The sequence below is a fragment of the Vombatus ursinus genome, unplaced genomic scaffold (assembly GCF_900497805.2).
Source record: "Vombatus ursinus unplaced genomic scaffold, bare-nosed wombat genome assembly UNPS02014858.1, whole genome shotgun sequence".
Taxonomy (NCBI): domain Eukaryota; kingdom Metazoa; phylum Chordata; class Mammalia; order Diprotodontia; family Vombatidae; genus Vombatus; species Vombatus ursinus.
Genome location: NW_020954636.1, coordinates 2,661,375 through 2,682,960, shown reverse-complemented (window position 1 = coordinate 2,682,960; position 21,586 = coordinate 2,661,375). Strand labels below are relative to the sequence as shown.

Sequence of the window (21,586 nt, the reverse complement as noted above, 5' to 3'; positions counted from 1 at the left end):
TGTTGTTTTTATAGCCACCCTAAGACTTAGTTTGGTCAGCCTGAAGACTTAGTTTGTGTTATTAATTCCAGATAGGTTTGTTAGTACAAATATCGATGGCAAGCGTATTGATTCCTTAAATGGCTAATGATTAAAATAAAAATCTTTTTAAGGTTTGGACATGCCAGCATTTGGGCAAATGCTTGTATAGTTGGTGAGTTGATTCTTGGGCAGCTGCACAGGAAGTGACAGCAGTGTTATTTCAGTTACTGTTTTGTAAGTATCATACTAAATCTCAGAACTAACTGAGTAGTGTTTCAAGCTTATGTAGGTTACATAATAGTTAGAGATATACCTCTAGGGCTACAGTCATGTGAAACCTTATATCATTAGGTTTGCAGAATCGTCCTAAAAGAAGGAGAAGGAACCTCTTGGAAGAAGAGGGTCAGATAGCTAAGACTTCTTGTACTATAGGAGCAAAAGAAAGGGAGTGCCCTCTTTAAAATGTTTTACTAACTTTTTGTTTTGTTTTGTTTTACTATTGCTAACTCGCTCCCCCCGTCCCCTCCACATCATTAATGGAGAGTAAGAATGGGAAACCACAAAAACCTTGTAACAGATAAGCATGGTTGAGCCAAACAAATCCATACAGTGGCTATTTCCAAAAATGTATGGTTTTGTACCATTGGCTCTCTGTCAGATGAAGTCCATGGTTTGGGGCAGATAGGTGGCACAGTGGATAGAGCACCGGCCCTGAAGTCAGGCGGACCTGATTTCAAATCCGGCCTCAGACCAAACTCTTGACACGTACTAGCTGTGTGACCTTGGGCAAGTCACTTGACCCTGATTGCATCACTAAAATAAAAAAACCAAAAAAAAAAAAAAGTCCATGGTTTGTCAGTGCTTTGATCAGACTTCTCCAGTCTTTCAAGGTCATTTGCCTTTGTGCAAGTTCTCCTGATTCTGCTCACTTTACTCTATGTATGTTAGTTTTTTTACCCAGGATTCTCTGAAATAATTTCTTTCATCATTCCTTAATTTTATGTAATTCAATTGTTTCAGCCATTCCACAATTGTCTAAGAGGCAATCTAAAGCACCCTCATAGATCACAGACTTCCTCCCTTTTTGGGCTTCCTTCAGAATTAGTAGTTTTGTTTTGGATACCATTTTTAAGAAATCTTAAAAGAAAACTGACCGGTTCTGTTAGAACCAGATTATGTACATGTTAATAGAAAGTATCCAGATGAAATTCCTGAAATTAATCCTAAAATGAAAATTCCTAGGAACATCATAATCAAATTCTAGAGCTTGCAGAGGGAGAGTATGCATGTCAGGTAAGGTGAGGGAGGGAAATGTAGGTGGAAAAAAGAGATGGAATAAAAAAAATTAATGTAAGCAAACAGAATTTATAATACCAATGAACCACTTTTTGGATCATGGAAGATTTGTTAGCCTCCTGTATGAAGGAGCAGAGAGCATGGGCTACTATATTGCAAAAGGTGAAAGAAATAGATTTTGAACCATGAACATCTTACAACATAATCAATTAAACTGAGTATAGTTCTATGGAGGGAAAAACCAGCTAAATAGAAACTTTTAAATACAAATATAGAAATAAAGAGAAACATTAAAAGTCAGTTATATTTCAATGTATTTCTGGTCCTTCTCATGGCTCTCCAATTTCATTGAGTTCTAACTGTGCTTTAAGATTAGGGAAATCTAAACAAGAATGAAATACCTGCAGATTAATTATTTTTTTTATCATCTATGAGCTAAAAGATAAACCACATGCAACCATTGAACATTTACATGCATTCTCCAATATGAATAATTGATCTTTGGGTCTTCCTCAGATAAAAGATTATCTTGTAATTCTATATTTATATATGGAAAGCCCTTCCTCCTAAGATGAATTAAACTAAAACCAAGAATTTACATCAGAAACCACTTATTTTTAGGAAAATGACTGAAAGACTTTAAAACTTACATCAGTGCTATGACCAGTCATGACTTCTCTATAGAGATTGATAATTTTCAGGCATAGTCAATGTGTGAGCTTGTTTCTTACTTATTTGCTATAAAACAGGTCCTTTGGCAGTGGCAGGAGTTGTTGAATAGAAATTGAGATACAAAATAAAAGAAGAAAAGAAAGAGTCAGTCAAAACTTTAGATAACACAGAAGAGAGCAAAAAGAAGTTCATAAGTGAGCAGAGATGAATGTCAGTTTATAGCGAATTACATGCAATACAAGTTCCCACTTTCATATACAACTCTTCTACTCTTCTTTTTATATTTTAATACTTGTTTTTCTATGTTCAGAATTTAAAAAAGAAATTAAAATTGAAAAAGAAAATAGATAACAGGTATAGTCTTTTTCCTCATAGCACATATAATCTACATGGGAAGATAAAATACATACACATAAAAAGTTAACTAATGAAGTAAAGGAAGCTTGTTGTAGAACGATAAACCTTGGACTTAGAGTCAAACGTCTGATTCCTTTCTCAGACACTTGTTAGCTGAATGGCCCTGGCCAAGGTAGTTCACCTCTCATAGCCTCACTTTCTTCTGCTATAAAATGGGGCTAATAATATTTGCACCATCTCCTTCTTTCAGTTGTTGTGAGTAAAGCATTTCATGAAATTTAAAATCAAAGAAGAGGAGTGAGCAAATTCATATTTAGAACATGAATTGATTAATGTAATATGTAATAGACTTCATATTAGACAGTAATGAGAGACTGATTAGAGGTTTCTAAGCAAGGTTAGCAAGATAGTATTTTATGAGATGAAAACTGAATTTTGAGATTAATCTAGTTGATTGGAGAGGAGTTGGTAGTCATGGCAAACTCTAGGCAGGGCATGTTTTCCACCTGGATCAAGAATTGATCAACACAAATGGAATGAAGGTCATGTTGAAAAGTTGTGGGAGATAAATTAGAGATTAGATAATGTAGAATCTTGTGTGCCGACTTGTGTAGTTTTGATGTTAGTCTGTCATTAATTGGGGGCCATTTTTGCTTCCTAAGCAAGAAAGTAAGAGAAACATTTTAGGAAATGAGAGTGGAATTTTTAATCTGGTGGTCATGACATATATAATGTCTTATTAAAATTACTTAATACTTAATATACTTACTATATACTTATTACTTAATATGTTTATTGAACTTAAACACATTTTACAAAAATTTGCCTTTATAATGCTATGGGCTAGGAAGAAGCAAAATGCATTTGGGGAAGGAAGCAAGATAAGCAGTGGAATTAGAAAATGTGGGAAGGTGGTAGAATGGAGAGATTTTTTGGAAGTGGTGAATATTACAGATAGCACATGTTCTCCATCTGCTATACTTATCTGTTTTGATTAAATTTTTAAATTCAGTTTCCTCATTAGATATTTGGAACTTCATGGAAAGACCTTGTGTTTTCTATGCTTGATGATTAACTATTTTATAGTCAGAATCATATCATCTGAATCACTTTATCATGAAAGTACTCAAACTCTTGGTGTGAGCGGGTAGAAGAATTTCTACAAATCCTATTTGTTTGACAGCCTGGAAGTGCCCCTTTGCCATTGAAACACAAAGTGTTTATCTTTCCCTGATACAACCTTTTTCAGACATGACTCATTAGTTGTGAAATGAAAATCCAAATGGTCATATATATATATACTGGCCATCCCCCAGAACAGTTTGCACAAGTTGTCAAGAATTCACCATATTCCTTGTTTCCTTGCACAACAAATGGTACATCTATAAGATGAGGCTGACAATTTCTCCGATTACTCATTGTTCTTTGCGCCAGTCACTGAGGTTATATTTTACAGGCTTATTAAAACTTTCTCCACTGTTATGGCTTTTGTCAGATCATTTGTTTTTACTCATACTAGAGTTCTTTCTCTGCAGTCTTTGAAGGGTCCTCTGTCTTCAAATTAGAGCATCAAACTATCAGACCAGAGAATTTCAGTATTCAGTTCAGACCTCAGTGCAATGCAGGACAGATCTATGAAAGTTAAAGGAAAGCTTTTTAATCATCTTGGTTACATTTCTTCCTTCAAGTTCCTCCGTTGAATTTGCTGTGGTTGGTTACTTGTAGCTCTTATAGAGGAGTAGCCCTTAGCAAATTTGCAAAGATAGGTAGTTTGTCTTTGGCCCCCATTTACCTCAGCTCCTTTTTGGGACCACATCTTCCCTCATTGCATCATCCTTGAAAAAGCATCAACTACTCTCATGATGTTCAATCCATTCTTCCCCCCTAGGAAAACTTGATCAATTCATTCACTAGATATTTGGACTAGAATTATTACATACTTCCCTCCAACCTTTGCATGTTTAAAGAGAGAATTGTTGATTCTTAACACAAAGTGAGCTAACAAATGTGGGATTGTAGATATTAGATTAGTAGAGGTATGTTTTTGAGTGGGGGCTTCTCCTTCTATTCTTGAAATCATAACATATATACAATGATCTTCTCCATTTACTCGAAAGATCCCTCCAGGCCATTCTATTTCATATTCCTTCTTCCACTCCTACTACCTTTCTTCTTCCCCTTTCCCTCTTGCTCCTCCCTCTTTTATATACACATAGTCCTGGGTAACCTAGACCATTTTGCCTGGCTGAAAGTTTCTGTTTTCCTTCAATGTGCTTCAAAGAACAAAGTCTGTTTCAGGTAAAGTTAGACTTTCACATATAAAGAAAATAATTCTGTCACTCAGACTCTTTCCCTGACCTCAGCCTATCAACCAGCAAACAATGAATGACATGGTAGTTTTCAGAAAAGAAAAGAGCAGCTCTGTGAAGGAATCACATTGATAAAGGTATAAACAGGAACCAGAACAAAGCATTGACTCTTACTGTGGTCAGTTTGCCCTGATGCTGTTTTCTGAGAGGATCAACAGTTACCCTCCAGGTCATCTTCCGAATTAAAACAACCACATGGTTTTGATTAAAAAAAAAAAAAAGAAAATGCAAAAAACCTTCCAATAGGAATGTTTCACAATTTAGATTACATCTAATCCAAATGAAATCTTAGACTAACCTAAGAAAACCAGCCTACTTGTAAAGTTATGTTTTCGATCTACGTTGTATTCAGTTGTTGTTGGGTGGTAACTAAGGAGCCAAGTGTTGTTGTTTCCTTTTTAGCTTTAATGATGATTTCCCCCAGTCTAACATTTTATAGTATGAAAAACGACAAAGAAAGAATTATTTGGGTGATGTGGACTCTTATTCAATGAGCATTATACTTTTCTTCTCTCCAATGGGTTGCAATTTAAAAAAAAATCACACTTAACATTAAGTGTGCTTTAAAATTTATGAACATTTTTCAGTTCATTGCTTTTGGGGCTAGGCAGGATAGACATTATTAGTGCCTCCAATTTATGCATTAGGAAATTGAGGCTAATCAGCATGCAGTGATTTATGGAAAGCAAAATAACTCGTTAGTTGAAGAGCTGAGACTTGAATTCAAGTCATCTGAGTTTGTGTTCAGTAGACTTTGTTGAATCTACATGTCTTTAATTTTTGCTTTTATAGATCTTTAAACTTTTGACCATAAGGGGAGCTCTAATACTGATGTTTTCTATGTTGTGTTTACTAAGAGTTGAATGTATTTCTTTGGCCCAGGAGGATAGGGGAGGGTGGGGAGGAGACATAGTTGGTAATAATGAAAGTCTTCTCAAGATCTTTTTCATTGGCTCAGAATAAATGTGGTCATGTTCTCTTCCTATGAATCTCATAGAATTCTGTAATGGAAAGTCTAATCCACTTAAAAAAGTAAAGTAAAGTAATTCTTATGTCAGAATATGGAAACTGGTGGTAGGTTGAGGGGTGGGGAAGAAAAGAAGACAGACATGGCAAGCCCTGGCATTATATAACAGGTAAGGGAATTCATCTGAGCAGAGATAATTATTAAAGTTACAGAATTTCTTTGTGAAAAGTATAAAAGTCTAAGAAAAGACTAAGAAATCTAAGAAAAGATTTGGAACTTCATCTGGGAGCTCTGCTGGCTGTTTCCTCAAGTTTCATTTATGATTGATTTGGTATGTCATTTGTGAACTAGCAAACACAGGGAGAGAAAGAATTCTTTATTTTTTCAGCTAATAGCATCATACTTATTATAAATACTAGTTTGAGTTAAGCATTCCAATCTTTAGTGGGTTAGAGGCCATCCAAGTGGAATGCTAAAAGTTCCTAAATCAGTTCAGATGCCAAAAACACAGTCTGAGCATATTCTGGTTCCACAAAAGCAATTAAAATGTCTCTCTACTGTGGGGACATACTATCTATCCTCATATATTGCTATCTGATTTTTGCCTGAACAGTTCCAGAGGTGGGAGAAGGAGAATGATAGAAAACAGCAGATTATTTAAATGTTCTCTGAAAGAGTTTAAAGGAAGAAAACACTATATAAAAGGAAGCTGAAGGATGAGAAGAAATAGTCCAGAGTCAGGAACTGAGCCTTGTTTGAAGTGAGAATGTCTAGCATGGGTTCTCTCTCAAATGGAGGTTCAAGTTTAGAACTCCACAACTGAAAGAAGAGAGAGAGGAGGCTGTTGAGGTACAGACAGAGAAGTAGTCTGGGGAGTCATGGGCTAAGCCAGATTTAACCCTAGAATTCATCTTTATTTTACAGACAAGGAAACAAATTAAATTACAACTTAGGGGTTTGTTGGCCTTAGCTACTTTAGCAGAGATTGTTTTCCCTCTAGTAAGTCAGTGGCTATGCCAGAAAATTATAGATGATGAATGAACAAATCTTGTGAATCAGAAGCCAAATTTGTGGGCGGAGCTGGATGCTGAACAAACTGGCTCCATAACTTTTTCAGTTAAGGTCCTATATCTCCCTTCAGGTCTATGGAAGTGGGATCTGTAGTTGGAATCAAGGGAGGGTAGGGTGGTATCCTGCTTTGAACTCACTATTGATCCTGGTATAATGGCTAAGGTCTTAGGATGTCCATCTTATGATTGACAATTTATGGCCTTTTCTACTTAATAACCTTATAAGTTGTTTGTTTTTTTTTTCCTCTTTTATCATAGATCAGGACTATGCATTAGGTAAATATGTTTTGAAATTTCTCTATGTTAGTAGAGGGAGTTATTTACTCTATATTATTAAAACTGAGCCCTCATCAAATAGAAAAGTATTGTTTGGGAAAAAAAATGAGGTAGCTTTTAACTCAACCTAATTGCTGTTCTGTCTGCCTGATATTTGCTGAATTCCTAGTAGTGTATGCCTTCTGAGAGCTAAATTAATACTTGACTACCTGAGGCTTTTTACATATTTTATAAACTCTGGGATTGTGTGAATACTTCATGCTAAGTCCTAGGTGCCCCCTGTGTTAAACTCCTAGAAAGAGAAATCTAGTGTTGCTAAGTCCATATTAATTGCTTAATTACCTTTTCCTCTTCCATTCTTTTTCTTTTTCTTCCTTCTGTTCACTTACTCTTAGAAACACTATTTATTGATTGTTGGTAAGCTCTAACAATTATTCAAAGGTAAGGTGTGTCCTTTTCCTCTCTCCTCTTTGCTCCCCAGCTTACAATGATCTTCTGATCAATGTAATTGATTTAGTTTATTTGATCAGCCTTTGTAAATGCACATACAGCAAGAAAATGAGAAGTAATCATAGGACTTCTTTGGTCTGAGGAACTTGATGACTGATTTGCAGATATCGCTGATTCATCATGTCTATTTCCTAAATACAGTGATTAAATCTTATTTTTAAAAATTATGGGATCTTTTGAGGTTTAACGAATAGTGAATATTCATGGTATATTCTGCTCTTTTAGTTTATCATTTCTTAACAGAAAGGAAGTCTGGAACCAACTTTGATCATTGTATTTTTGGTTCAAATTTTTATTCTCTTAATTTTTGGAGTTTGGACTCTTGTGTATATTGTTCATTTGGTCCTGCTTTGTTCTTTCTGTATCATTTAATACAAGCCTTTTTAAAATCACTGTTTTATATTTATTCATATTAAATGACATTTTATTAGGGTCATTCCAGTATTTCAACCTGATGAAATCTTTTCAGATCCCAGGGCTGGCAGGCAAAGTATTAGCTTTCTCTCCCAGCTTAGTATCATCTACATATTTGCTGAACATGTAATCTGTGTCTTCTTCCAAGTCATTGATGAATTAATAAATATATAAATAATATTTATTAAGTGTTTACTATGTGTAGAAAATTTTGCTAAGCACAGAGACTGCAAATAATAAAGTGAGACAGCCCATGTTTTTAAGAAGATCAATTTCTCATGGGGGAGGCACAACTTACAGGAGGATTTAGGTACAAGTCAGATGTTAAAGTCCAGTGGATTTTAAAGTATTGCAACAAAACTGATGACAATGTGCCTTTCTTAATATCATTCCCACTGATAATTAAATCTCTTTCTAATGTTGAAACATGTGACGGTACCAAGAAATTTGTTGGGTAGGACTTTCTTCTCTCGGTCTTCTGTAGCTGTATCTGACAAAGAGGTGGGACAATAACACCTGCAGAACCAGTGGCCAGGTCACATCTAAACAATGATTGATCTTCTCTGTAATGGCTCTGGGACCTCTGCTGGATACAAAACTAATGATTTGAGAGTCATTGCTATTCCCAGGTGTCTTGAGCTCTGAGTCCTGGGTAGTATCCACCAGATACCTGTTGCTCCCTCATGATGCTTCAGGTAAGCTGGCTTGCCTGCTCTGTGGGTAGTGGTTGGTTTGAAGTTGATAGTGGTATTGGTAGGAATCATTAACTCTTTCTTTATAAGGTATTCTCCCCTTTGTGATAGCTTTGAAGGTCAAGTCTAGAAGCATGACCAGTGGCCTTCAAGTCTCCCTTTCCTTACATGGGTTGTTAAGGTTTTTCTCCACTGAGGTTCAAGGGGAATAAATGATTTGGAATTAATGATTTTTAGATCGCGACAGTGGCTTTTGATAAAGATGTGTAACTAAACTGTGCAGAAGACACAGCCTTGCAGAACTTGTGATCCCCATCAATGATCACAGTGATCCTTTAGTCAGAATGCTGGTGCTTTTTATTCAACCAGTTCACATCTCTCCACCCTTTACATCAGGATATTATAAGAACATTAATGAAGTCCAGGTAACTTGTTTTTAACGAATTCATATTGCCTCATAGTGATTCCTCTCTTGACTTGTATTCACTGAGGATGACTTGGTGCCCAGTTACAGAAACAAAATAAGAATTTAACAAGAAAAAATATATAATAATAATAAAAAATAGATCCTCTCCTTTTTTCCCCCTTACCTCCAAGAATTAAGACTTCTTGCTTAAAAATAATTTATTACTGTTTAAAACAAATGTTTGGTAATCAAATTTAAACACTGATGTATTCATGTTGTCACCTTATATAAATCATCTTCTGAATTAAGGATCAAAACATCTGTTCACTTGACAAATATGAAATGAGAAATATGTGCTGAAAATTATCAAATTTTTTATGTACGTTAAAGGTAGATGATATTTTAATAGCAAATGATTCTATGATAATGAGAGTGTTCTACTTCTAATGCACATAACAAATGAATAGTTTTAATTCGCTGTGTAATTATTGGCAAGTCTCTTAACATTTCATTTATAGATGCATTTTCTTGTCTTGCTTAGGTTGACCTGATTGTGACTTTGGGTGGACTCGCGGGACGATTTGACCAGATCATGGCTTCTGTGGAGACCCTTTTCCATGCAACTACCATTACTCCAGTGCCTGTTATCATCATACAAGCGGATTCCCTCATTTTCCTGCTTCAGCCAGTAAGTAAAATCATGGCCCCGAAGCACAATGTCTAAGCTTCTAATTCACTTCAAAACTGGATGATTGAGCCATTGGCTAAATTAAGGCACAACATGCCCATTGAGGTAGTAAGGAAGGAGGGGACAAAGCTTGCTTCTGTCAGGCTTTTAAAATAATGACTTCTAAGTTACTGAACATTAAACATAGAGATGTTTTCTGCTTTTCTTTTTCATTTGATCATACCCTCCAAAAAAATTTCAAAATTTTAATCAAATTTATAAAGAATTACATTAGTGATACTGCATTTTCTTTTCTTTTCTTTGTCTCTCTCTCTCTCTGTCTCTCTCTCTCTCTCTCTCTCTTTGCAAAGCAGTTGGGGTTAAGTGGCTTGCCTGGGGTCACACAGCTAGTGAATATTGTGTCTGAGGCTGGATTTGAACTCAGGTCCTCCTGACTCCAGGTACTGAGCTCTATCCACTGTGCAATCTAGCTGCATCTGACACTGCATTTTCAATAACTCTTTGTGAGTGATGCTTAGGTGAAATCTGAGCATAGGAAATACAGAGCTTGACCAAGAATTCAACTAGAATTCTCATACATTATGAGTATTGTCGTTCAGTATAATTGGAAACCAGATTTGATTTTGTGAGAGAATTTTGTGGAAATCTTTTGCTCTTATAATTCAACAACTTATTATTTTTACTGTGCCATGAGAAATTCCTGAATGATGATGACCTTGAAGAGATTTAATTCAAAATTCATGGAAATTGAACATTAGATACTGACATAAAGAGAAGTGGCATCATATAGTGTAAAATAACTAGACAGATATCAAGAGGTCTGGGTTCAGATCCTCAGAAAAACCTGAGGTCCAGTCTCTTCATCTGAAAAATAGGGTTATTATCTCTGTTTCCTCCCTCTGATGCTCTAATGCTCTGATGCCTGGTTTATAAATGCCACTCAAAATTTGTCATCAAACGTGGTATCTAACAAACTTCTCGTAGGCATTTAAGAAAAAATTTGTTAGATGATTTTTGTTTCTTTTTGAAATAATTTTCTTATATATCAATTTCATGGAATGTACTGCTGATTAGTTTAATTCTACTCCTAATACTAAATATCACTTAGGTTTCATTCATACCAGAAGGAATTATTGACTGATGAATTATTAGAGAGGCTGTATGCTTCAGGTGGAGGGAGCTATGTGACTGAGTGGATGGAGCATTGCACCTGGAGTCCAGAAGATTCATCTTCCTGAGTTTAAATCCAGCCTTAGACCCTTACTAGCTGTGTGATCCTGGGCATGTCAGTTAACCCTGTTTACCTTAGTTCCTCATCTGTAAAATGAGCTGGAGAAGGAAATAGCAAACCATTACATTATCTTTGCCAAGAAAACTCTAAATGGGGTCATGAAGAGTTGGATACAACTGAACAACAACAAAATCCACTCACTTGTTCTGTGTCTATCTTAAGTGTTTTCTTTCCCCGTTAAATGTAAACTGTTTGAAGACAGATTATCTTCTTTTTTGCTTGTACTTTGTATCCCCAGTGATAAACACAGTGCCTGGCACATTGTAAGCACATCAATGTTTGTTATCTAACTGCTTTTGTATGCCCTTGTTTTGTTTTTTTAAGTCTACTTCTTGAGGGAGTAAGAGGAATGGGAAAGGTCAATTTGGGGCTTAAGTTGCCCAGTTGTTGCATTTTGTGTGTGTGTGTGTGTGTGTGTGTGTGTGTGTGTGTTTAGAACCTCCTTTAGCTGCTTCTTCTACTTAGAATCAAGTTTTGTTTTTCAAATACTCACTATTGCTAATGAGTTTTCAAAGCTTTCTCTTTCCTATTGTTGTGAAATTTTGCCACTTTTATTCACTTGGGATAACCTCATTTATTTTGTGGTCTTTTCCATTTATTCTGCTTACCTCAGGTCACTGAAGGCAGCCAAAAGTTACTAAATCATTCTCCAATAGTTGGTGACGTTTAGTGGTGAGGTTTGTAATTAGTAATTCAGTGGTGTATTGGTTGGAAAGCCAATTCCTGAAGATAACTAATAGGATTCTTCCTACCTGAAAGAGGATTCCCATACAGGTGTTTTAATTGTAGGTAGTGACAACTTAGCCTTACTCAATCTCATTACATTATTTGGTTGACCCTCAGTGAATTGAAAAATTATTTTAACTGGAACATTGCACTCTTCAACTCTGCTGATTAACCATTCAATCAACATTTATTGGCAAAGTATGTGTTAGGGGATATGGATGGGAGTACAATGTATGAAACAATTCCCTACCTGCAAAAAAGCTTACATTTTGGTGGATTAACTGAGGTATGCATTAGTGATCTGGCTCATGGAAAATTATTTACCAGATTGTTGTGCCTATTAGGTTTTGTTTTGTGGTGCAAAAATAAATAGGAAGCTACCCTTCAGAAAAATAGCAACATCATATCCTAATATGTCCAGAAATTGAAAAAAAGAACAACATGCATGCCCTTCTTGACACAGAATCAGTGCTTTTGTAGGTAGCTGAAACCAAACTGATTCTTAGTCTGTTCTATACTTTATTTTTACAGTGCTCTCTCTTTTTCAGACAAGCAGGTAATAGTTTTACTATTCTGGCCAAAGATGGGTCAGTAAAGATTTTAAAAAGTAAATTTAAAAAAAAAACAAAAACAAAAACAGCATGTGTTTTGAATGATGAGATTTTACCTGATCATACATCATTACAATTTTATGATTAAATTAGTATTACCACTGGGGCTTATTAGTTAGTGGACCAGATCAGCATGGGACCGAAAGACAAAGAGAGAGACATTCTTTTTCTTGTTTCTTAAAATCATAAGCAGAGTAACCCTGCCAACAAATAAAAATTAGTAAGCCGTCAAGCAAATTATATAGTCAATCTCCAGATACTTTACTAAAGACCAAGATCTCTTTGATGTGATATCTGCTTCTTCTGTGGAGATTGCAACTGAGCCGTACTGTCTCATCTTTTTTTTTTTCTCTCCGATCAAACAAACAGTTATCAAGCATCTAGCTATGTGCCAGATTTTATGCTAGGCATTGAAGGTTCAAAGCCAAAAATCAAACAGGCCCTCTGAAATGGCTTCCATTCTGTTGGGGAAATACAATGTGTACATTTTGAGTAGATAAGTACATAACAATATAGAGAGAGAATTTTGGAGGGTAGCTATTATCAGCTATTGGAAAGAGGTAGTATTTGAACTGAGAATAAAGGGAAACTAGTAATTTTAAGAGGAAAGGGAAAGGAGAGAATATGGTCCAAGTATGGAGAACAACCTGTGCAAAGTCATAGAGGTGGGAGATGATATATTCTGTGTGAAGAACAGTAAGAAAGCTAATTTGGTTAACCTGTAGGGATTACTGAGGGGAGTGATGTGTAATAACAATGTATCTATTTGGGCACACTGGGGAATTTGGTTTTTATCCTAGAGTAACAGGAAGCACGGGGGCTTACTGAGCAAAGGAGCTATGGGGCTACACCTTTCTTTGGTTTGGGTATATCTCTTCAAACTCAGTGTGGAAAATTAATTAGAATAGAGAACCACTTAAGAATGTTCCACCAATTTGGGGCTGATGCAGTAGTCTGGGTGAGATGCGAGGAAAGCCTGAACTAGAAGGGTAAAATCACAATACATTGCATATGTATTCTATCACTGACTCTCTTTACTTTCAAATTTTTCCTTTCTCCAAATAAAGTCTTAAATTTTGAATGTTTTGTAATTTTTTATTATAAACATAAACATTTTTATGTTTCCTTCTGGAATATGACTTGGTTTTTTCTATCTAGTTTTAATCAAATTATATGTCCTTTTACGTTGTCTTTTTTTTAACACCAAGCCCCATGCTCTATCTCTTATACCTAGCAGCTTCAACTTTTTACCTCTTAGTCTTCTTCATCACTGCCTTTTTTATGACCTGAATATGCTTTCTTTTTTTTTTTTTTGTTTTTGACTTCCATTGTTCTTTCTTTGGGTGTGGATAGCATTTTCCATCATGAGGCCTTTGGAGATGTTTTAGATCCTTGAATTGCCGAGAAGGGTTAAGTCTATCAATATTAGTCATTGCACAACATGACTATTACTGTGTATAACGTTTTCCTGGTTCTCCTCACTTCACTCAGCATCTGACCATACAAGTCTTTCCAGGTTTTTCTGAAGTCAACCTGTTCATCATTTCTTATAGCACAATAGTATTCCATCACATTCATATACCACAGCTTGCTCAGCCATTCTCCAATTGATGGGCATCCTCTCAATTTTCAATTCTTTGCTACCACAAAAAGAGCTGCTAGGAATATTTTTGTACATGTGGGTCCTTTTCCCGTTTGTGTGATCTCTTTGGGATACAGCCCTAGAAATGCTATTGCTGATTCAAAGGGTATGCACATTTTTATGGCCCTTTGGGCATAGTTCCAAATTGCTTTCCAAAATGGTTGGATCATTTCACAAATGAATATACTTTCTTACTATATTGTGTTGTTCACTTGTTTTGTCGTCTAGTTGTGTTCGACTCATCATGACCCCATGGGCCATACTGTCTATGGGGTTTTCCTTTGCAGAGATACTAGAGTGGTTTACCATTTCTTTCTCCAGTGGATTAAGCCACACAGAGTTTAAGTGACTTGCCAGGGTCCTGAAGCTAGTAGGTATCTAAGGCTGAATTGGAACTCAAATCTTACTGACTCTATACCTAGGGCTTTATCCACTTAGCCATTTAACTGCCTTTTTTACTTACTATAATATGCTAATTGAACTATTGTCCAGTTTCTGGAGAGTTGAGTCATCAATTTTTTACTATTGCCAATAAAGTAACTATGGATGTTTTTATACACATAGATCTATTTAAAACTATTCAACTAGTATTATCCATAGGATATGGAATCATTGTGTCAAAGGATATGAGTTTATTTTTTGTTTGTTTGTTTGTTTGTTTTTACTTATTTTATTTTGCTCTCAAAAGCTAGTAGCAGTCTTTAATGTCACTAATTGGAGGCAGTTATATGGTGCATTGTATAGAGGTCAGGACCTGAGTCGGGAAGCCAGGAGTTCAAATCTAGCCTAAGACATTTACTAGTAGTGTTACCTTGGGCAAGTCACTTTAACTTCATTTGCATCAGTTTCCTTAACTGAAAAATGGAGATAATAACACCATCTACCTTACAGGGATGTTTTAAGGAGCAAATGATAAAATATTTGTAAAGCCTTTAGCACAGTTCTTGGCACATAGTAGGTTCTATATAATGGCATATTACCTTCCCTTCCCCTGTTTATATAATAAGAGTATCTACTTTGCTTCTGTCCAAAGAATTTTTGAATTTTTTTGCATTTTGATCTACTTTTTTTTTCCCCAGTTGGATGGGTGTAATAATTTATCAGATTTAAGAATTTGGACAAATCTACTTATCATTATAACAACTTGCATTTATTTCTTCCAAAAACCCCTTTATGATTTTTTTGTTTTGATACATTTGTATCCTTTCATCTTTATATAATCAAAGCCATCAATTTTGTCTCCAATAATTTCTTCCTTCTTTGTTATATAAAAATGTTTCTTCTCTTCATGATTGAGATAAATATACTTCCAATTAAAAAAATGATTTTGAATCATTGATCCACTTTGACATTCTTGGTATAAATGGAACGAAAATACAGAAGGAAGTTTCAACTAAATGGATGGATGGCTGTATGGCTGGATGGCTCACAAGTTCCCCTAGGAGTAGTAAATAAAGAAGTTGGTGGAGAAGGTAGTTATGTCATGCATCTAAAGGGAACAGGAGACATCATTTCATGAGCTAATTTAGTACTTTTGCCAGGGTCCTGAAGCTAGTAGGTATCTAAGGCTGAATTGGAACTCAAATCTTACTGACTTACTGACTATTTAGTACTTTGGTACTGTTGTTAAGTATTTTCACCATAAAATAATTGAAGATTATATACTAATATCTCTTGCAGTGTCTAAGATAGAGAAAAAGAAAACAGAAACATGATCAGAGCTCCCAAATTAAATCAACATTGAATTTGATAATTGGTGACTTCAGTTTAAAATGGGACATTATAGAAGATGATGGCAAAAAAAAATAGTTAGAATATATGATTAGTGGGTAACTAACAAAAGAGACCAAAGGTTAGTAGGCTGCATTCATATAAAATGTGAATAATTTCTTAGGAAAAAGAATCAAGAGGTATTGAGCATTCTAGTGCCAAATAAAATCACCCCAAAAATAAATTGTATTTGAACAGAAAAGGGATAACTCATTCTATAGTCAGACCACTACTTTCTTAGTAAAAAGATTGATGCAATGCCAGAAGAAAGAATAAAAATGTGAAAAACGTGTGTGGCATGTCATTAAAACGACGACAGACTTGATATTTATGCATCCTGTTGATGTCCCAGTGATACAATGGACATTTACACTGATAGTAACAGTTTGAGTTTGACATTTATCCAATATAAACTATCATTATATGAAGAATAAAAGAATCTAGAATACATTTCAGCCAGCACTCTCTTTACCAATAAAAAATAAATGGCCATGCATGTTCAGAACATAAATTTACTTCAAAAATCTTATGAAGAATGATGGCATAAATTTTTGTATAGTATTACCTCATAAAAAGGCAAAAAGCAATCGAGGAGATTAAGTTAAATTTGTTGAGAGACCCAAGTAAATAATGTTACCTGTGGGCACTTAAGAATAAAACAGGAAAAACAATAAATGAAAAATGGAGAATATCTGATTTTTTTTTTCCAGTGTGAAACTGGTAGGTTTTTTTTTGTTTTTTTGTTTTTTTGTTTTTTTACCAGTAAGTACAGTAAAATCACCATACTTTTGAGTCTCACATTGCATTTCCAAATGTGTTATAGGAAGAAGTACAAATAGTACTGAAAGTACTGTAGCAAATATAGGTAATAAATATGTAACAAAGTAACAAATATAGGTAAAGCAGCTTTAGTAGACAAAGTATGTACAGTGATCTGTGCTAGATATTACACCATATTGCTGGTATTGAGAGAATCAATTCTCAAAGAATCTGAAAAAAGAGAAAATATTAGAGACATGGAACAGATCTTCATGTTTAGTGAATTCCTTTTGATAAATTTTTGGAAGAAATGTATAGGAACTGAGAAGTAGCATGGACAGAGTTGGTTTTGTAGTCAAAAGTACTTGAGTTTAAATCCTGCCAGTTACCCAGACTAGCTCTGGGGACCTGAGCAAATCATTTAACCTTTCAGTTCTTCAGGGAACTCTCAAAAAGATCATATTAGCTGAAAAAATTTCCTCATCAGAAGGTCCTTAATCCAATGAAATCACAACACTGGGCCAACAATAAATGGAAAGAAATTACCCAGGTTGAGTTGTGATCTACATGGTCTACATCTACATGGAATATCCATAGTAATTAGATTGCACAGCCATGAAAGCTTTTGGTAGTTATATTCATTTTTTTTGTTATCAAACATTTTATCAAAAAACTGTAATATTGTCTGATACTTGATTTATTTTTCACTCATTTGCTCTCATTTCTTCTTTTTAACTTTGGTAATTTTCTTCTTTGATTAAATTTGCTAATTCACTTAATTATTTTGCTAATTTATGTTTGGTGGTATTTTAAGAAGTAAACAGTCTGATCATAATTTTGATTGATCATTTTCAATTTTATAAATTCCAGCGTTTTTATTGGTTATTTCTCTCTTTTGTATTTTTATTGGCTTAGTGCTTTGTTTTTTTTTTAATGTTGACACAACTTGTTAAGTTTCTTTTTTTTTAAAATTTCTTATTAATATAGGCATTCCACACTGTCAGTTTGTTTTAGAGTAGTGCTTTGGATATAGCTCATAGATTTTGATATGCAGTATTGGTATTGTCATTATCTTTGAAGTAATGTGCTGTTGTTTTTATAATTTCTCCTTTATGTATAGGCATTGTGTATTAAGTATTTTTTCTTGTACCCACATGTACCTATATACTTTACTTATAATAGCATTATGATAATTTTTGTTTTATGATTTATTAGCATACTTCTAATTTACCTGTAACTTCTTACTTACTCAGTATATTAACCATTTTGCCTGGAAAAAACACACCCATTCTCAATCTCTTTCTTTTTTTCTCCTTATGTTAATTATATTATATCACATCATATTATATATGATCTTTTGTTTAGACTAGATCATATGTGTGTGTGAATTATGTGATCTAGTTTGTTTAATATTATATTCTTCTCTGTAACCTTTTTTAAAATTTACCATAATCTAATAGTAAGGGGTATAAAAATAGTTTTGACATTATTGTAGGCATAAATAGTAGAAACTGCTATTTTCTTATTTGAATAATACCTTTGAATATAGTTATTTTCACATTTATCCCTCTTCATGCTTGATTGTTGAAATATAGTTATAACTGATGCTACTTCAGCATATTTTAGGATACCATGAAATATTTTTGTCGAATCTTAAATCTTTGCAAATCTCTATTTATTAAATGTGTTTCCTTCAAATAATGTTAGCTTTGTGACTCAATTTTTATTCATTATTTTAGTTGATTTACATTTAATTTTATAATTTAATCAATCAGTCATTAAGAACTTATTATATAACCACTATGTAACATGCACTGTGCTTGGCATTGGGAATACAAAGCCAAAAATATGGCAATCACAGCCCTTAAGTAACTTGTATTCTATAAGGAGAGATGGCATGTCCATTTTTAAGTATATGTAAAAAGTGTGTGTATACACATATACACATACATATGTATGTATATTATTATTGTGGTTGTTATTTTCCAAGATAACTGGGGGAAGGGAACTAGAAAAGGCCTCATGCTTTGAAGAAAAGGAAGCATTTGAAGAGGTGACGTCAAATGGAAACTTAGGGCATGGAAGCTTTCCAGTACTAAGGCAGGTGGAGCATCAAGAATGAAGAATAGTAAGAAGACCTATCTGGCTCACATTTTACAGTTCTGTGAGTAAAGGAGAGTAGTGTTAGAGGCTAGAGGAGTAGAGTTCAGCCAGGTTGTGAAGGGCTTTACATATTCAATAGAATATTTTGTAATTAATCCTAGAGATAGTTATGCAGGTAGTGGAATTTATCAAAGCAAGAGATTGATATGGTCATGAAGATGATGATGCCGTTCAGGAGTTGGGTCATCTGGAAAGAATTCAAGTGGTAGATATTCTCCTAATGAAGGGAGCTTTATTGATCTAAAAGCAGCCCTAGAATGGGGGGGGGGGGATACTAGCAGTTTGCAGGAAGACAGAGGTTTGTTTTTGTGCACAATTTTGGGCACTCAGCCATGAACAGAGTATGTTCCTTCCTGAGTAGTTAATCATAGGGAAAGGGGGAGGCAGGAAAGTGAAGCAGGTACGATGAAAACAGTTCAAGGATGTGATCACAGAACAAGGAACATAGCTTGCAAAATTTGTTCCAGTATGGGGGGCTAATCATGTAAACAGAGTATGGGCTAATGAAGTAGGATTTTTGTTATCTGACAGAGCTTCCTGTTACTGGGCAGATTTAGACAAGACCTTCAAAGTTGCTGGGCAAAAGTTAGCCTGAAAGGTTCCCATTGTTGCTGGGCCAAAGTTAGCCTCATCTGTCAGACCTGTACTTTAGGAATATCACTTAGATAACTGTGTAAGGATGGATCAAAGAAATATGAGAATCAAGGACAAAAACATTTAGCAGAATGTTAAATTTGTCTATTTTTGTACTATTTGCTCATCCACTCAGGAAACCATTTTGTAAAAATCATCTTCATTCTCCAGTCACTGTGCTAAACACTGAGAAAGCTAAAAGTAGCTTAGGCATGGTCTCTATCATATAGAATATATTGTCTAGTAGTGGGATAAAACGGAATTACTGACAGCTATAATACCCGGTATCACACATTAAGTGCATTAGAAAGTTGCAAAACCCTATGTTAATTGATGTTTAAGAAAGAAGAGCTTTATTAACCAGAGTATCTAGTGAGGCTTCTTTAAGGAAGTGGTAATTTGAATGCTATTAAAAAGATTTAAAATAATTCAGCAAAAATCTCCTAAACTCCCAACTCCCCAGACTCCCAAGGTTTCCTATCTGGTGAAACTGTGAGATACATAAAATACTTAACTCTCCCCACAGGCAACCTGCTTTGGTACTGTATATAAACCCTGTCCCAGCCCCACTCCTTAGGTACTCCAGTGATTGCTGTAGGGTACTATGAAAGATCTCCATTTAGTTGTATTGACTGTTTTCATTAAAATTTCATCTTGACAACTGAAAGGAACACAAAATATTTTACTCCGTATTTATATATATTTAAATTAAACTTATCTAAAACACAAGACTTTTTGCTTATATGTTATTAATTCTTAGTTACATAAACTGAAGTTAAAGGAGGATTCTTCCTTTATCAAAGATTTCTTCATTTAGGGATCATCCTTCCCTTCTTCTCCCCTCAGTTTACCCTTTATGTTATTTCTCTTCTTTGTCTGAGACCGCCTTTCTGTAAAATTGAGTAGTTTTGACTGTCTAATCCTTTGAAGGTTCTACCATTCAACTAGTATCTAGTTTATCTCAATTTTAAAAGTATATATTGTTTTAAGTATTTAGCTCTTTTTCGCCAACATCATGATTTCTTTTGAAATCTGTAGTTGCTCTTCCCCCCCGCCTTTGAACTTTTACAGTAATTTTTAATTCTTAAATGCCTATCTTTTACTACGAACAACATTCTTAAATTATCTGGAAAGTTTATTCTGCTTTTTTTCATGTTCTAGTATCTCTAGTTTGTCCTGATCTGCCTGGACAAATCTAGTGTGATCTTGATTGATGTGCCATTGCTATGTCATATCTGTGCTTTTGAAACTTAAAACATTTGTTCCCACAAATTGTGTGAAAGTTTGATTTTAAAATGTTTATAAAACATCCTCCACCCCTTTTTTTTGGTATTTTAAGAAAATTTTTCTTGAATAATTTCCTGGAATATAGGCTTTATTCTTTTATTTTTCTATGTTTTTCAGGATATCAATAATTCTGTCTTCATTTCTCCTCCATATTCATTATTTGCAGCTGAAAGGTTTCAAACCTCTTTCCAACTGAATTATTTCATGAGCTTGTTTGTCCTCTTACGCTGTATTGTCTTTGATTTTTATCCTCAGCTGTACTCTTGCTTCTGACTCTTGATATAATAAAATTGTATCTAATATTCTCCATGTTGGCCATTTTTTCATTTTTTCTTCCTGATTACCTCCCTTCTCCCTTTTTTCTTTCTTTCCTCCCTTCCTTCCTTCTTTCCTTCATTTGTTCCTTCCAAAGAAATTTGAAGTAAGGAGGCAGCTAGGTGGAGCAGTGGATAGATCACCTTGGAGTCCGGAGGACCTGAGTTCAAATGTAGCCTGATACACTTACTAGCTGTGTGACCATGGGCAAGTCACTTAACCCTGATTGCCCCCCCTCCCAAAAAAAAACAAACCGAAACAAAAATTATGCAATATGGGAAGGAGGAAAAGCACTAGTAACTAGGGGAATCATGAATGCATTCTGATCTGAGCTATGAAGGAAGCTAGGGATTCTATGAGGTGAAGGAGAGTAAGGAGTAAATTCTAGCAAAAGGCATGGTGATGGGAGAAGGATCATTCTCTTTCCCTCCCTCCTTCTCTGTTCTTCCCTCTCACTGCCTCCTTCCCTCCCCCCCCATTCTCTCTTCCTCTCCTTCTGTTTCTTCTTTTCCTTCTCTCTCTTCCTTCCCCCCTTCTCTCGCTATCATCTTCCTGGCATTTTTTAAATGATACCTGGAGGATTGTGCAAAACATTTCTCTCTTTGGTATATGAAGGCTATTATAACATGACTTCCATGTACTTTTCTAGCC

At 34.9% G+C, this 21,586-nt stretch overlaps 1 protein-coding gene across 3 annotated transcripts in view; it reads left to right on the top strand.

The window, feature by feature from the left end:
* TPK1 (thiamin pyrophosphokinase 1) overlaps positions 1–21,586 on the top strand; it is a 468,766-nt gene that overhangs the window by 286,133 nt on the left and 161,047 nt on the right. For all 3 annotated transcript variants that reach the window (XM_027841244.1, XM_027841243.1, XM_027841245.1), the window contains one exon: positions 9,592–9,738. In XM_027841244.1, coding sequence (XP_027697045.1) covers positions 9,592–9,738 — 147 coding nt within the window. The remainder of the gene's footprint in view (positions 1–9,591; positions 9,739–21,586) is intronic.